Here is a 17982-nt window from a genome sequence, read left to right as displayed (position 1 = left end):
ATTTTGAAAGTCCCTTCCCTCTTGTTCATGCAAACTATTGCCCAATTTATTGGATAAGGCTTTTTCTCCACATCACTTTCCCTCTATAGGAAATGCATTTGAATCTTTTCCAGCATTAATCTAACATATTTCGGGGTTACAAATAAAGACAAAATAAATTGAGAGGCTAGAAAGTGTATAAAAAGGGCTTCTAATAGTAGGCCTCAATAGCTAGTGGGGAGGGTGCCCACCTTGCACTTTAGAACCCTAGTGAGGTCCTCTGCGTCGGGAACTGGCCCCATGCGTCGGCAACTGGCCCCATGCGTCGGCAACTGGCCCCACTTGGATCAATTTACTCTTTTTCAAATTGATTTTAGTCCTCAGATGCCTCAAACCACATGAGATCCTAGCTCAAATCTATCAAAAATAAAAAATTCTAGCTCAAATGCTTCATATCCTTTTTATTGGCATCATGAAGGATGAGAGTGTTATCAACAAAAAGCAAATGAGACACCTCCACTTCTACTTCTCTCCTCTTCCACCTACTAAGAGACTTGCTAAGAAGCCACATTCCTTAGCCCTACTTAGGATATGGGAGAGGCCTCCATTGCCATAATTAAAAAGGTATGGTGATGGTAGGTTTTCCTACCTCAAACCTTTGGTGCTATGGAAAAACCTTGGTGATAAGATCCCATTAATCAATATGGAAACTTGAGTTGTAGAAATGTGCCACTTAATCCACTTTATCCACTTACAAATCCCATTTTTTCTAAGACTACTAGCAAAAAATCCCAATTAACATGGTTGAAAGCTTTCTCAATATCCAATTTAGATATGACTGTACTTTTAGAGCTCTATAGCCTTGAGTCAATTACTTTATTTGTGATGAGGATCGTATCCAAGATTTGTCTACCATCCACAAAAGCGTGTTGAGTAGCTAAAACTTGTCCACCACTTTCTTTAGTTTATTGGCTAGGACTTTTGTAAAGTCCTCTGACTAAACTTACTGGTCTTAAGTCTTTTAAATCTTCAACGGTTTTTGTTTTGTTTGTTTGTTTGTGTTTTTTTATAAGAATTACGCAATAAAAGTGGGATTGAGGCTTTTTTTGGAATAGCTATGCTTAAAGAACTCCGCAGATAATTCCATCACCTTGCTTTTCACAAACTCCCAACTGAACTACCAAAAAGCCATGTAGAAGCCATCTAGTCCAACAACTTTATCCCCACATAAACTGCAAAGGGTTAAGAAAACCTCTTACTCATAGAATGAAGACTAAGGGACTTTGAGTATTCACCATCCAAATTACCAAATGACATCCCATTGATATTCAGTGTCCACTCTCCCTTTCAAAGACTATGGAAAGCATTTGTCACTTCCTCCTTGATATCTGCAACCTTCGATAACAATTTGCCATGCACCTTAATTTCAGCCGAACAATTTCTTTTTTCTGCAAGCATTAACCATTTTATGGAAGAATTTGGTGTTTCTATCTCCAACTTTTGGTCTTAACTCTCTTGATTTTTGCCTCTTAAGAGATTTCTTCCATCATTGCCCACTTACTAAAGTTCTCCACTGCTTCCCTCCTAGCCTCAACATCCTTCGTTGTTACTAGTGCTTCCCTTTCCTTGACATCCTAAAAACCAATTTGATTTAAAGTTGCAATTTTATTGGTAGCTATGTTACCAAAACCTCTCTATTCTAAACTTTTAGTTCCCATTCCAATGCTTTCATCTTGAGGGCTAAGATGTGACTAGATGGACCCCTAACATGATAGCTCACCCACCAATTTCTGGCAAGGTCCTTGAATCCTTCCACTTTTAACCACATATTTTCAAATCAAAAGGATGTTTTGCCCCTTGGTCCATCATTTAAAAATGTGAGAGCATGGTTGGAAATCAGTCGTGAAAAGGACCCTTTGGATAAGACCATTGAAGTGGTTCTTCCATCCTTTAGAGACAAGGAATGGATCTATTCTTCATGCAAACTGATTATTCAACCTACCATACCATGTAAAAGGGCCATCAGCTAGGGTTAGGCCCCTTAAAAGAAGCTCCTCTATAATATTCAAAATTGTTGTAGTGTATCTCAAGCAGTTTCTCCTTTCCCCAATGTGTATTTGACCACATTAAAGTCCCCTCCTATTTACCAAGAGTCATTCCAAAGTCCTCTTATATCACCCAATTCTACCTAGAGATTCTCTCAGTCCATTTTGAACTGACCCATACACCACTGCAAACATCTAGATGGAGTTGTCCTCATAGTTTTTGGAATGAAAAGAGATTGAGTGTGCCCCCTCTTCTATATCATTTAGCTCCAGAGCTCTAATCTCCCAAATGACCAAAATCTTTCTTGCTTGGCCCCTTACATCTATTGCATCCCATTCTAACAATTTCCTATACCTAAACTTCTGACAATTTGCATCGACATCTTTTGGCCCTGCGGTTCTTGTAAACACACTAGATCAACCATGAAAGATCAAACAAGAAACATTATAACTTTTCCTTTTTTCTCCTCATTAAACCCTCTAACATTCCAAGAAAGAATCTTGAACTTCATTAACACACCTTTGCTAACTTCTATGCGTTCTTCCTGCTATTTCTTCCTTTGCTTGAGGTATGCTTGTAATTAATAAAACATTCCAATTTGTGAAGCTCCTTCTCAAATCTAAACCTAGTAGTTGAATTCTTTTTAATTCTTGAGGAAGAGACTTTGCCCCTCTTTCTTGAGCTCCATTCTTCTTATGAGAACCAAGATTTCTTCTTCAAAACCATCAATTAACATCCGCACAAACATACTGAAAGATACTAACTTATTGAGATCATTGCTAGAGGGAAGAGATTCCTTATCCAAGTAGTCGAGAGGGGACCCTTCATCGAGACAATCTCCCCATTCAATCTCTTTGATGCCAAGGCCCTGTTGTTCCACCTTACATTCTCCCCAAACTCCATCGGTTAAAATCATGCACAAAGTTCCTCTTGTTACAAAAAAAGGCTCAATGAACCTTTCTTTAACTTCCTCCCTCCTATAGATCAAACTCCTCTCCATCCCATCCTATCATCGCTCACCCTTTGAGAAGAGAAGGCCTCGCACCTTAAAGAAAGAGGAGGAGGAACTGTACCTAGGGAGAGAGATTCATCTAGCACTTTAACTTCGTTGACCGGAATTGACCTCTTCAAAGCCTTCATTGCCCTCACTGGAGCACTAATGGTTGCATGAACCTTACCCTTATCACGACAATAAGGCGATGTTAGGTTCTTGATGGAGAATCACTGAGAATGGGCTGAGGGCTCAAAAACTCCATTTGGGGGCCCATTCAAAGTACTGTCTCTTGTGTTGGATTGGGAGCATCCCCCTTAAAAGATTCATGGCTTAAGCTTTTTTGGCCCACATTGGTTTTAAGAGAGACAAGGGCTAGGCCCACCTCACTTTTCATTGCTCCATGGGTTTTCCTACCCCACTTCCATTTAATGATCCCTCTTTGCTTTTTTCGGTGCAAAGCATTAATACCGTGCTCACTAAAGGAAAGTTTAAATATCTTCATTTGGCAACATTTACCCAATTGGTTGACCCTAACACCTTTAGCCTCACTCCTTGAGCTAGACCTAGACCTATTCTCTTAGTCCTCCAAGCCTCCAACTGTCTCACATCCTCTAGGGTTTCACCAGGTCGCCTACCCTAAAGTGTGGGCCCTCTATTAATGCCCAATGCACAGCAACCCATCCCCTTGACAGCCACCAACACACTATGCAGTGACATGTTGGCCCGTTTTTCTGCTGCTGTTCACCAAGTCCCTACTATCAAAGACGGGTGACATTCTTGCCGCTTTAACTCTAACCTCTAGACTACTTCTCTACAGCCTTTGCTTGACATGTGAATACTATGGTGGGACCTCCCACCACAACCAAGTGGCAAAACACGACATACCCACTATCACTTGCAATATCCTAGGCACCTCACTGCCATTAGTTTTAACCAAGACCCTTGTCCATTGTAGATTTTGTTGCTTTGAATGTGTTCATCAACTACCATAAAACCCCTACATGCATCTCTCAGCTACTTGAAAAACACCCTATCCCACAAGAAAACTAAAAGACCTATGACTCTCATAGAAGCTTCCTCCTTGTGCATTCCATCCTTGAAACAACCAACCTTAAGGCCTACTTTTTCAACCACAAATTCTTCTTCTTGAAAGTTCTCTATCCCTCCTGAAGAACCGACTTTCCTTTAGAGGCCTTTCCAATCTCAAACAGACTAAGAGAATCTCCTAGCAATACTAAAATCTCTTAGAAATGCTAATTGGAGATTCCCTTATAAGTGCCATTTAAACTTGCCCATTCATTGAGGGAAGGTAGGGGTGGGTTCTAATCTAAACAATCTCCCCATCCACTTACCAAGCAGTGATGTTGGGATTCCATTTTGTGGAAAGTATTTGTCCTCCCAATCTAAACCACATCTTTGCTTCCACCTTTAAACAATCTTTTTTTCACTATTGTTACATATGATTCTCCTACTCTTGTAGCCTTATTTCCACTCCCTTTCCCAAATAACCCGTTCATTGGAGGTGCTCCAACGAGTCTGAGAGGGGGCTCAAGAGTCCTTAGCTTTTTAGCAAACAAACTCCGCCCTCTAATCACCCCCTTTCTTCTAGAAGGACCAAAAAGAACCTTTTTCCCTTGAGCACACTGAACACAACAAAAATCTCGCAACAACAAAAATCTCCCAACAACATTACACCATAACTCGTGACTTGTAATTCCTACTGCCCGTTATCCAACTCTTCCTAAAGAATTTCAAGTCCTGTCTTGGACAACATGTCTCCATTCCCACTAAGAGCATCAACAAACCCTTCTCACCAAATCTAATCCATGAAGAGAAACCATGACGACTCTAAAAAAATCTTTCCCGGCCCTTGATTTGTTCAATTGAAATCTCAAAAGATATGGATTCTAAACCAAACAGCATCTTCATCCACGACGATGCCCCATTCCTCTTTCATTTTTAGGGGAGCCTTCTTGTGTCTCTTTTGTGCAATTTTTTTTTCTTAGATGATTAATTGTTTTTGTTTGCATATGTTCTTATAAAAAATATGTTCTTGTAGTTGTACTTCTTATATGAAAATATTGCATTTATTTGTGAACACGTTTTATTTATGGGTGTATCTAGTGAAGCAAATGTGGAATTCCAATTGCTGCAAAACTAAAAAATTTCATTTGTTTTATGTTAAAAAATCCCTCTTTTCTTGTTTTGGATTTGCAAGAGAGGAATCAAAGATACTTTGATGGTCAATGCTCAAATCAAGCACTAAAGGACAATCTTATTTGTACCCTTTTCTAGTGAACTTGACATCATATTCAAGATGTTCTTGTTTCCTCATTCGATTTTTTGATTGGTTGAATGTTAGCAAGAGAGTGTTTTGTGTGCTTGTTTGAGGTGGTTCTTTTTATTGTTTTGGCATCCTTTGTATACCTCTTGTGTACTTAGGGTGATCCCCCGGCTCTTCGATTGGTGTTTTTTATATATTTTGTTTGCCTATCAAAAAAAAAAAAAAAAAAAAAAAAGACCTTCTAAAAAGATATTAAAAGCTGAATCAAAGGACTGAAAACAGAAGTGTCTAGGTATGACTGGCTCCAAGGATGTATTTTAGTTTCATTACTAAGTATATTTTGCAATGATTTCTCTCATTTTGATTTAACAGAGCTAGATGACATCGAAGCTTGTCCTATTTTTGCAGCTTGCTCATAGATCAAACCTTTGCCAAAGTGCTTTTGAAAAAAAAAAGAAGAAAAAAAATACAGGATTCTATTTCAAGATAATATTTCCACTTAGTTATTTGTTACTATTGATTTTATATATTTTCAAAACTAAGCTCTTAGGCTTTCTTCTGATTTTGGTTCTGTTCTTTTCCCCAGGGAATGACCACGGAGATGAAATGTGAATGTCTTGACATTTTGTGTGATGTTCTTCACAAATTTGGGAATCTTATGGCAACCGACCATGAACTACTATTAGGTGCACTGTTGTCCCAGTTGAGTTCCAATCAAGCCAGTGTCAGAAAGAAGACTGTTTCATGTATTGGTAAGCTTAAGTAAATTGAATGTAATCACATACTTTAAATAATTATCATGTCTTTTAGGAACGATATCTCAAAGTTCTCAGTCTCATTTTGGTTCCTGCCTGATTTTCCTGCAATCTTATTGATCTTATATGAAAGGCCTGAGTGATCTGGTATATACACATTCCACTCTGAGTAAAAATAACCATGGTGCCCCCTCAAATGGAATTTGCAACTTTGATATAAGATTGAAAATTTTGAGCCAGAGAAAGGTGATATAACTGAACAAATTTCTTTCATCTTCAGCATCTCTTGCATCAAGTTTGTCAGATGATTTGTTGGCAAAAGCAACTGTTGAGGTTGTCCGGAACTTGAGAAGTAAGGGAGTAAAACCTGAAATGACCCGCACAAACATTCAGATGATTGGGGCTTTAAGGTAAGAGATATAATAATCTTTCCTATTGATGCTTGGGGTTTGCTTCTCAGGTTTGTTTGGTAATTGAGTGGCTTAGATTGATTGCTTTTAGATGAATTGATATGATATATGTATAGTCACCCTACACACAGATTCATGATTGTATGCATGCATATAGATTTGGAAACCATTGTATCACTTCCATTCAACAAATGCATGTTGTTGCCATTGTCTTCAATTTTAGGATTCTTTTTATTCCACATTTCTATATTTTATTTTTTGCTTTTGTGAAATAATAAAAATTGTTTTGAAATTGAGATATGCATATGTCAGTTTACAAAATGATTGGAAACGGTTTTTGATCAGAAGCCCAATAGATCTTTTCTATTAATTAAAAGATCAAGGATGGAACATCCTTTCACAATGTACAACTTAGATCAAGACAAGGGAATGGACTCCTTAATAAGAAACCATAAAAGCTGAACAACCAATAGAGGTTACGAAAATTGAAGCAACACTAGAACAAATATTAAGTAGACTCAAGGAGGCAAAATGCTCCGAAAACTAACTAATGCTTTTGAGCATTAGGGTTAACGAAAATTATGATTCTAGAGTTTTATAAAAAATTTATTATTGTAGGGTGGATTGGCTTGAATGTGATTTAAAGTGTGGATGCTCTTTGCTTTCACTTTACTCGATGAATGCATAAAGAGGGCTTTTTTGATAGGAAAATAGAATAATATTAAAAAAGGGCCCAAACAAAAAGTGGTGGCATGAGCATTTACATAGGGGGACACTTTCTGTGTATAGATTTCAACAGTTTTGATGGGCAAGGAAATATTAATAGCATTTATTGTAATATCTACTTGTGCATCTATGGCTGCAGGATGACTGATTGGTAATTATATGTGGTTAATGAGTTGTATCATTTGTTGTTGTTGCTAATGCAGCATTTTCTGGAATAGCTATTCTACTTTTGGCTATAATCATGTGATTATTGCTTATAGGAATTTGCATTTTCAGAATAGCTGGTTGTTTTGAATTCGTGTTGATCTGCTTATGCTGTAAATTGTGAATTTTCTTTTGCTAACAAGGGATGACATTTTGGTGTTTTAGTCGTGCTGTTGGATACCGTTTTGGATCTCATCTTGGAGATACTGTTCCTGTGCTAATTAATTACTGCACAAGTGCATCAGAGAATGATGAAGAGCTTCGAGAATATAGCTTGCAGGTATTGTGTATATGAAATTTTACTTTAGATATTTATTTTGATGTTTAGTTTACCTTGCACCCTTTATGTTATGGTAAAATTGACTTCTTCATATGTTACATATGCGTAAATTTTAATGCAGGCCCTGGAGAGTTTTTTACTCAGGTGCCCCCGGGATATTTCTTCATATTGTGATGAAATTCTTCATCTTACCCTAGAATATCTTAGTTATGACCCAAACTTCACTGATAACATGGAGGAAGATACTGATGATGAGAATCATGAGGAGGAGGAAGATGAGTATGTTGTTCACTGGTTTATGTATATTTGAGCTATCGTGTAAATAATTTATGCATGCTTGAATTGTTACTAATATCACAGTACTGTATCTTGTATTTGTAGTGAGAGTGCAACTGAATATACAGATGATGAGGATGTCAGCTGGAAAGTTCGAAGAGCAGCAGCTAAATGCTTAGCAGCTTTGATTGTTTCTCGACCTGAAATGCTCTCAAAGCTGTATGAGGAGGTACTTCTTTTTAGAGCTTCAGGATATTTATATTCGTGGTCACCCAGATTTATTTATCTAATTTTCAATTGATAATTGTTGTTTTGATACTATGCTACGCTACAGTGTTCCTGAAGTTTCAGTTGATGTTACAAATTTGAATTTGAATTTGGAGCAGGATACTGTATTTTATTGTTACATAATTGTAATATTCCTCTTACCATTATGTTTTGGTGTGTTAAAAAGAGAGTTTATTTTGCACTTTTAAGTTTCTTCGATTAATATATCTGACGAAAACATGTTATTCTCTTGTTGTGAAGGCTTGTCCTAAGTTGATTGATAGGTTTAAAGAGAGAGAAGAGAATGTGAAGGTAAGCCAAAAATGTTAATTTATAGATATTTGTTTTCCTCTATACATGGTTGATCATCTGGTTTTTTCATGATTCAGATGGATGTGTTCAATACATTTATTGAGCTACTACGCCAAACTGGAAATGTTACGAAAGGGCAGACTGACATGAATGAACTGAGGTAAGTTGATGTTAAAGTTTCTTCAATTGCCGAGTTTATGTGCCATTTATTGTGAAGTATAGATTAGAAAAGTTTCCCTTGAATCTAAACTCTGAATTAGTTTTACATCGCAATATATCTGTCTTTTCACCTGTATTTTTTCAAAGGTTGTATGTTAATGAGAGGGGCAATAAACTTAGAATGTATTGTAGAAAGAAATTCCTAGAGTAGGTGACCTGTTGGCTCAGCCCAAAATGTCATGGCAAAACTAAGATTAGAGTTCCTGTTGATCATACTTCATAGAGATGCTGCCTTATGGAATGAGAGAAATAGCAGAACATTTGATAATACCAAAAAAGTGGATCAAGCAACCAAACAATTTTCATATTTAATTTTTTGAAGTGGGTTAGAGTGTACATGGGAGATTGCTCACTGTCCATGATGGACTTTATTGATTGGCTTAACTCTAAGTATGGTGAGGGAGTTGTTTTTTGTGTATCCCTTTGCATTGTTTGGCTTTTTGATGCTTTTGTATATGCTGTATATACTTTTTTGATCCCTTTTGTTATGTGCTGTTAATATAATTTGATTTTGCCTATCAAAAAAATGGGAAAAAAGAAAAAGAGAGACAAATGTTACCTTCTTCTCTATTTAAGCTCAAGGAAAGATTGCCTATTTCTTTGAAGCACTAGCTAAACAGATTATGAAATGAAAGGAGCCAAAGGCTGGTTGGTATATTGTATGGAAGTTCTTGTTTTCTTTGTTTGACGTATCTAGGGTGATATCTTCCATGGTTAGAGAGACTCTCTTAGAATGACATGGTTCCTTTGTGAGAAAACAAAGAAAGGTATGGTGAGTAGCTTCTTTGTGTATTTTTTTGGACAATATAAAAGGAAATGAATCGAAAATTGTGTTTGGCGCTTTTACATGTTATATTCACTTTATTTACCATTCAAAAAAAAAAAAAAAAAGAGGCAAAGGCTGGTTCAGAGGGGGGTCTAAATCTTTTAAAATCTCAGTTGAGTTGTAGGCAACGTTTTGGACAGGGGCCAGGGTTTCTCAAGTTAGATTTGTTTTGAAGAGAGGAGTCTAATGGCTTTGCTTGAAGGGGTGGAAGAATGTTGTCTTAAGGAGTCAGGGAACCTTTAGGAAGGTGTGGAAAGAAGGGGGGAAGGGGGTATAAGCTGCAGCTATGCAACAATGTTGCAGGTAACGACCTCTAACATTGTTTTTTGCGGGGTGCTAGAGTATTCTAGCTAGGAAGTTAAGGAGTCTTGGAGTTGCTCCTAACCCTAGTGTTGTTGAATATCCTCTAGAGGTCAAGTCTTTGGTTGTGGTGGGTGGTGCTTTAGTCCCTCTTTAGGGTAAGTCCTTTGCTGAAGTGGTCAATGTTTCTCAAGGGGAGGTTGGCAAGCCAGTGTGGATACAGGTGGAGGAACGGGATGTGAAAAGTAAGATGGAAACCCTTCAGTTATGTTTAGTAGATCAGTGGGAAGGTTTTCAGATTTTATCCCAAATTTGTATCCTTTAAAGAGGTGGACGATGAATAGTTGGTGCTTGGAAGGAAAGCTGTAGTGGTGCGACTTGGTGGCACTCTAATTTTGTTTGATTTTGAGCTGTCATAAGATGCAGGGAATGCTCTTCGAAGTGGAGCAAGGCTGTTTAAGGGTAAACTCCTGCATTTTGAAAGATGGTCTCCAAAGGTGGACTGCTTTAGGTGTAGTTCATTCTATTGAAGTTTGGATGAGTTGTGGGCTTACTAGAGGAAACTCAACACTAGGGTTACCCCCATAATTCCTGTTGGAACCCTAGCTGCTTAAGAGTCTGGAGGATGAAAAAATATTTCTGAAACTCAAATTGCCCCTCCAAACTTTCATTAATTTAGAAAATTTTCACACTCCTGGTACTTGGCATCTGCTATCTTAGTACTATTCACTTCAGATTGGACAGTTTAGTGGCTGACGGGATGTCCTTTTGATGCAAACCTTTTCATATGGTTTTAGCCTTGTTTTTATCATAATTATATTGTCTATATTATACTATGCCTTGTCTATAAATTTTAGTTATGGATGCTGATGCCAAAATGTTTGTATTTTATGCAGTCCAAGATGGTTATTGAAGCAAGAAGTGCCAAAAATTGTTAAATCTATAAACCGACAGCTAAGAGAGAAAACTATCAAGACGAAGGTACGAGTTTCCTGATATTCTTTTAAAGGATCTGTGATGTAACCATTGGAAATTTAACATTCATTTCATCTGCAGGTTGGTGCATTTTCAGTTTTGAAAGAGCTTGTGGTTGTCTTGCCAGACTGCCTGGCAGACCACATTGGATCACTTATTTCGGGAATCGAAAAAGCGCTAAGTGTACATTAAATCTTCTCTAATTAATTATTGTATTATGGACTTGTATATTTTACTATGTGATGCTGACATTGTGGTTTTTTCTTCTTTCTCCATTTTCTTAACAGGATAAATCCTCTACATCCAACTTGAAGATTGAGGCTCTTATATTCACAAGATTAGTGTTGGCTTCTCATTCACCTTCTGTTTTCCATCCTTACATCAAGGTATCACCTTCATTAATTCACCCTTACATTGAGGTAGCATCTTAAAAGTAATTACTCTTAAGGATGTTGTCTTTTGTTTGTTTCTTTTAAAGTTGTCTATAATTTTCTATTATAGGAATCCTTTTTTGTTTCAAAGTTGTTTACAACTTTCTATTATGGGAAATGTTCACTTCATTAAAGAAAAGGAATTGTAAAGGATGATGAGCTAGTCTTCAAGAAAAAATAAAATGCAATGAAAAATTAAAGAAGGCACAACAATGATAAAGTCACAACAATAATAAGGCGTATGACAACATTAATTGGCAGTTTTTGCTGAAGGTTTTGCAAAAAATGGGGTTTAAGCCAAAGTGGTTGGGATGGATGTGGAGTTGTATATCTACAGCCAAGTTTTTAGTCTTGGTAAACGGAGTGCCAGCCGGGTTCTTTCCAAGTTCTAAGGGGTTGCACCAAGGGGACCCTCTTTCCCCCTACCTATTTGTTATGGGAATGAGTGTTGAGTGTTCTAATTAGGAGGGCTGTTGAAGGGGGTTTTATCTCTGGGTGTAGCATCCGGCGAGGTAGAAAACGGGCTGTCAATATTTCACACTTACTCTTTGCTGATGATATAGTTGTTTTTTGTGAGGCAAAGAAAGAGCACTTAACGCATTTGAGCTGGATTCTCTTTTGGTTTGAAGTTGCTTCAGGGTTAAGGATTAATTAGGCCAAAAGTGAAATTTTACCGGTTGGGGAGGTGGAAGAGGTGGACAAGATGGTAGTGGAATTAGGGTGTAGGGTGGGACAGTTGCTTGCAGTCTACTTAGGGCTGCCATTGGGGGCGCCTAATAAGGCCTATTCTGTGTGGGATGGGGTGGAAGAGAGAGTGAGGAGGAGACTTGCCCTTTGGAAATGTCAATCTATATCCAAAGGTGGGAGAATTACACTTGTAAAGACCACGATGGCTAGTATGCCCTTGCATCAAATGTCCCTTTTCTGCATGCCAAAGACGGTGGCAAGGAGGTTAGAAAAGTTGCAAAGAGATTTTTTGTGGGAAGGGGGTAATTTGGAAAAGAAAGCCCACTTAGTCAATTGGGAGGTGGTTTGTGCAGATAAGGAAAAGGGGGGGCTTGGCTTAAGAAAGCTAGCCCTCTTGAACAAAGCCTTGCTTGGCAAATGATTATGGGGATTTGCTTGTGTTAAGGAGGATCTTTGGAAGCAGGTGCTTGTGATGAAGTATGGGCAAGAGGATCTTGGTTGGAGGACAAAGAAGACAAATGGGGCGTTTGGAGTAGGGGTTTGGAAGGAGATTTTGAAGGAATCTGTTTGGTGTTGGGAAAATATGGCGTTGAAAGTGGGAAAAGGCATCAAAATTAGATTCTGGACTGATCTTTGGTGTGGATGTACAGAGCTGTCCCAAAGATTCCCGCATCTTTATGCTATGGCTGTGCATAAGAATGCCACAGTGGAAGAGATGTGGGACCAAAACTTCGGCCAAGGCGCCTGGAATTTAAGGTTTCTTAGGGACTTTAATGATTGGGCATTGGATATGGTAGACAATTTGCTTCTTGTTTTGAGGGGTCATAGGATTACTTTGGAGGAAGACTCAGTTTTTTTTTGGAAGGAAGAAACGGGCAGTTTAGAGTCAAGAAAGCGTACAGCTTGTTGGTAAGCCCCATTGCTGCCGTTTTCCCAAAAAGTAACATTTGGGTGAATAGAGTTCCAACCAAAATTGCGTTCTTCGCGTGGGAAGCCGCTTGGGGGAAGATGCTTACTCTTGATAGGCTCCAGAAAAGAGGGTAGCAACTTCCTAATTTTTTTTTCTTGTGTGGTTGCGAAGAGGAAATTGTAAATCATATTTTAATTCATTGTACAGTGGTCAGAGTGCTGTGGGATATTGTTCTTGGTTTGTTTGGCGCTCAGTGGGTTTTTCCAGAAACTGTAAAGGAGGTTTTATTTAGTTGGAGGGGCTCTTTTGTGGGGAAAAAAAGAAAAAAGATTTGGAAATCCATTCCGCTGTACATTTTTTGGACTGTTTGGAAGGAGAGGAATAGACTAGCTTTTAGGAGGGGGAGTGTTAGCAATTTAGAAACTTAAAAATTCTTTTATTTGTAATTAATGGGGTTGGGCTAAATTGTATATTGGAGAGGAGCGCTCTCCCTTATAGGCTTTTTGGAATGGTTAGCTTCCAGTTAAGGGTTGGTGAGTTTTTTGTTTATCCTTCGTTGGTTGCGAGGCCTTAGCTGCCTTGTATATTCCCTATATGTTTTGTGGCTTTTTTGCCTCTTGTTAATACATTCTGCGCTTATTTATCAAAAAAAAAAAAAAAAAAAAAAACAATGATAAAGTCACATTAAATGCTCCTGGTAAACCTTGTAGTACATACATCTCTTATTCTGAGATACCCAAGAGAGAATGACAATTAAATTTCCTTCCACTTTTATTGATGCTCATGGTTTTGCTTCTATCAGCCCTTATAACTAGGCTAACATTGCAGCTTCGATGGCAAGTCTTGCCCCTGTTGTCTTGGGGAAAGCTCTTACTGTTTGTATCTTTGACTGTATATTTATTCAGTGCTCCACGTATACTTCCTATATACCCAGCTTGCAACTCCGTGTTCTGCTAGATGCCTATTAATATATAACCTATTTGCCCATAAGAAAAGTACACCTTGATGCAGCAAAAGTTATCACATCTACTGTTTGCTGTTAGCAATTGAATATGAGAAATCAACAAGAGGTTGCACGATACTTACAGTCTTAGGGGAGACCAATGTCTGTACGATGAGGGTTCTCAGTTTCTTGAGCACATTCTGTGTTTAATCTTTCCAATGCTTCCATTAGAGATTTTGTAAACTAGGATGGACCTTTAGTGCCCAAAAACTAAAGGTTTTGCTTCAAACCATTTTTGCCATTTAAGATGTTACATGTTGCAGTCCCACATTATTTGAATAGATCAACATCACGTATAGTTACATGATCTCTCTCTGTGTTTCTCATCTTGAACTTACTCCACTTGTTTCACTTTTAGCCATTCATTGTGATTTTATTAGCTTTGTTCTTGTTATAGTTCCCTTCTATAATTGTATTTTAAGAAGGAAATGCATAAATAATGGCATAGTGGCTTTCAATTTGTTTTCTTTCTCTTTGATGAGTTCTCTATCATAATCAGAAGAAGAAATAGTTTTAGGTTACCCATTTACTTGTATTCCATATATCTTGCATTCACTTCTTTGTCCTTTTTTTTTTTTTTTTTTTGGCATTTCTGTTGTTTTTATTTTTCCTCATGTGGGACTGTTAGTTTCATAGGGTTGTTTGGATATTTTAATTTGTATTTATCATAAATACTATACACCAACATGAATGTATCTTGCTTGATTCTTCAATCATGGTACAATTGTTGTTTTTTTAGGCACTTTCCAGTCCCGTTTTATCTGCTGTTGGTGAGCGTTACTACAAAGTCACTGCTGAGGCATTAAGAGTATGCGGAGAACTTGTCCGTGTTGTGCGCCCAAATATTGAAGTGAGATTGGTTTCTCTCTTGACTTTGGGCCATTGTTAGACTGCTTTCTGATTACATGTATGGCTTTGTTATATAGGGTTATGGTTTTGATTTCAAACCCTATGTTCATCCAATATATAATGCCATCATGACACGCTTGACAAACCAAGACCAAGACCAGGTTAGCAGAATTTATTTGAAGGTTTTTCTTAGGCATTTTTACTATATCTTATGGAACTCTTTTTCCAGGAGGTCAAGGAGTGTGCTATTTCTTGCATGGGCCTTCTCGTTTCAACATTTGGTGATAACCTCAGAGCAGAATTACCTGCATGCCTTCCTGTACTTGTTGACCGGATGGGAAATGAGATAACTCGACTTACTGCTGTAAAGGTTGGTTTTTGCATCTATTGACCATATATTTTTTAGGGCCTGTTTTTGGGGTTGACATTTTCCTTTTTAGATCAGAAACAGACATATTCATTTCATTGGACAATAAATACAAATGACGTGCAATCTTTCTAAGATAAACAGAAAGTAGAAATTTATAATATCCTACAAAAACTAGGACTATCTGCACGGATTATATGCACCCCACAAAAAAAAAAAAAAAGTACAAACATTACAAAATCTCTCTAAACCCAAGGAGAAAAAAAGTCTCCAACAAAGAAATTAAGTGCTTTGCTCTTTACTTGGTTATCTGGTCTGCAGCTTGATTAACTGAGCTCAGAACTCAAAAGGAGTATCCCACCTCATTAGCAATATCTGCAAGTTTGTGAAGCCAACGATTGAACTTCATGAGCATTTTGCCTTATCAGACACACCCTAGATAACAATAGCAAAATCTTTCTCTACATTCAAGTTGGATAGATATAGAGCTTTAGTTTGCAGCAAGCCCTTTAGAGATGCTAGTATCTCCAGCTCAAGAGCTGCCCCTATCACTCTCCACACCAATCTCTCATTTGCATTTTTTTTTTTTTAAGGTGGGATAGAAAGAGAAAAGGTAGGTATGTTTAGCATTGCCCAGATTATTCAAAGAATATCCATTAAAATTTAATTTTATTGAAGCTACTGAAGGAGGTAATGAGTCAATCATAGTCTTTCTATGTGGTCTCTTGGATCAACAAACATTTTTCCAATCTTGTAATAAAAGATTCTAAGGAATACCTGCAAAATGATTGGTGATGAAGGCCCAAAGGAAGAACAAGTAAACCAAATTCCAAATACCCTTAAGGATCTCCATCCATCCTCAAAGGTCCCAACATTTCTTTCCAATTGCAAAAGCCATATCAAGGAGAAGATAGCCACTCAGTAAACAACTCTACATTTGGGTTGATTGCTATAGCCTCTTTAAGAGATTGCTAACATATTTGCTATGCATCTAAGTGGCATTCAGTCAAATCTTGGCAAGATGGAACATTCTATGCCAAAGTCTCAATGATACAATGCAAAAGAATGGGAAGATGAGATAAATCAAGGAACATAAAACTCTTGGAATAACTGCAAGAGAAAAAGTTTCTAAACAACTATTTTCATTGAAATTCTAAACAAATATTTTTATTGAATTCTGAATGACTACTTTTATTGAATGAGTAATGAATGAACAATTGTCTATAACTCTAGGTATGTATAGTGTTAACCCTAATCCTAAATATAATAGAAAAACAATTCTAATCATAATAGAATTATTTCTAATTGGAATAATATATTTTTGAAGAAGAGAGGCTTACATTGATCAAGAGTACTTTATCCAGCTTGCGAATATTACATGTTCTTGTTTGTAATCACTAGAAAGGTAAGGCTAGGATTATATAAGATTTAGAGAGATTTTCTTTGGGGAGGTGAGAATTTGGAGAAAAAACCTCATTTGGTTAGTTGAGCAGTTGTTTGCTCGGATAAGAGAAGGGTGGGTTTGGGCATTAGAAGTCCTTTTTTTTTTTCTAAATCTGACCCTCCTTGGTAAGTGGAGATGGAGATTTGCTTTTGAAGGGGAAGTTTTTTGGAAGCAGATTATAAAGAGGAAGTATGGGAAGGAAGAAGTGGGTTGGTACCCTTACAAAGTGAGAGATGGTTATGGGGTTGATGTTTGGAAATCTATAAGGAAGGGTTGAGATTTTTTCTTTAGTAGAACCTCTTTTGAAGTGGGTAATGGTAAGTGGATGAAGTTTTGGATGGATAGATGGTGCGGTGAGGAGCCCTTATGTAATTCCTTTCCCTTCTTATATGTGTTGACTTTGTTGAAGGAGGCTTGGGCGATAGATTTGTGGGAAGATGTAGGAGTGGAGGGTTATTAGAATTTGTGCTTCTCTTGGCACTTTAATGATTAGGAGTTGAACATTTATAAGAAATATCTAAGTAATTGATCTAACAACAAAGAGTTTGGACAAAGGCCTTCACTCATGAAGTCTTACATTTCTTTGCATTAGCACAACATAAAACTTGAGAACTAGTTTTTTTCTATAGGTAAATGAAGATTGTATTAATGAAAAAAGAAAGTACACATGATGTATACAAAATGACCAAAGGCCCAAAAAAGCATGAAGACACAAAAACCAATAACAATGCCCTACTAAAAGTCTAACCAGTCCACAAAGTCTAATAATGACGAAGAACCATCCCCAACATACATTCTAACTCAATCCCATAAAAGATGCAAAAAAAGAACTTCTAATTATTTTGTAGATTCTAATATAGAAAAGAAAGTACACATGATGTATACAAAACGACCAAAGGCCCAAAAAAGCATGAAGACACAAAAACCAGTAACAATGCCCTACTAAGAGTCTAACCAGTCCACAAAGCCTAACAACGACAAAGAATCATCCCCAATGTACATTCTAACCCAATCCCAAAAAAGAAATTCTAATTGTTTGGTTAAAGCTTTCACAATTATTAAAGACTCCCCTATTTCTATCGCTCTAAATGGTCCAAAATAGACATAGCGGAGCAACCTTCCATGCCTTTTTTCCTTTTTTCTTTTTCAACAAAGGAGCCATGCCAACTCAAGAGTAACCCTCTCATTGAAGAGTGCATCACCCATTATGCACCAAATAGAGCAAAAATCAACTACGGTAAAAAAAATGCGTGCTTTTGTAAAATGAAGGAGAATATGATCACTTGTTTTTTCTTCTACTTTGCACTTAAAGAATCTATTATGAATACTCCAACCCCTCCTTTTGAGTTGATCCTAAGTCAAAATCTTGGCCAAGTTATTTCCAGCAAAGAAACCAACTCTTGCAAGAACCCAAGAATTCCAAACTATATCATAAGGG

The 17982-nt window shown here is 37.4% G+C and overlaps 1 protein-coding gene across 3 annotated transcripts in view; it reads left to right on the top strand.

The window, feature by feature from the left end:
• Positions 1–17982, top strand: part of LOC100852578 (cullin-associated NEDD8-dissociated protein 1) — a 44029-nt gene that overhangs the window by 7160 nt on the left and 18887 nt on the right. For all 3 annotated transcript variants that reach the window (XM_010659609.3, XM_059741212.1, XM_003633370.4), the window contains exons 6-18: positions 5890–6055; positions 6339–6468; positions 7564–7678; positions 7800–7957; positions 8060–8183; positions 8483–8533; positions 8611–8693; positions 10775–10859; positions 10935–11036; positions 11141–11239; positions 14624–14734; positions 14811–14894; positions 14963–15103. In XM_010659609.3, the coding sequence (XP_010657911.1) occupies positions 5890–6055; positions 6339–6468; positions 7564–7678; positions 7800–7957; positions 8060–8183; positions 8483–8533; positions 8611–8693; positions 10775–10859; positions 10935–11036; positions 11141–11239; positions 14624–14734; positions 14811–14894; positions 14963–15103 (1449 nt within the window). The remainder of the gene's footprint in view (positions 1–5889; positions 6056–6338; positions 6469–7563; positions 7679–7799; positions 7958–8059; positions 8184–8482; positions 8534–8610; positions 8694–10774; positions 10860–10934; positions 11037–11140; positions 11240–14623; positions 14735–14810; positions 14895–14962; positions 15104–17982) is intronic.

The sequence above is a fragment of the Vitis vinifera genome, chromosome 12 (genome assembly GCF_030704535.1).
Source record: "Vitis vinifera cultivar Pinot Noir 40024 chromosome 12, ASM3070453v1".
Taxonomy (NCBI): Eukaryota; Viridiplantae; Streptophyta; class Magnoliopsida; order Vitales; family Vitaceae; genus Vitis; species Vitis vinifera.
This window is presented reverse-complemented; position numbering and strand designations above follow the sequence as displayed.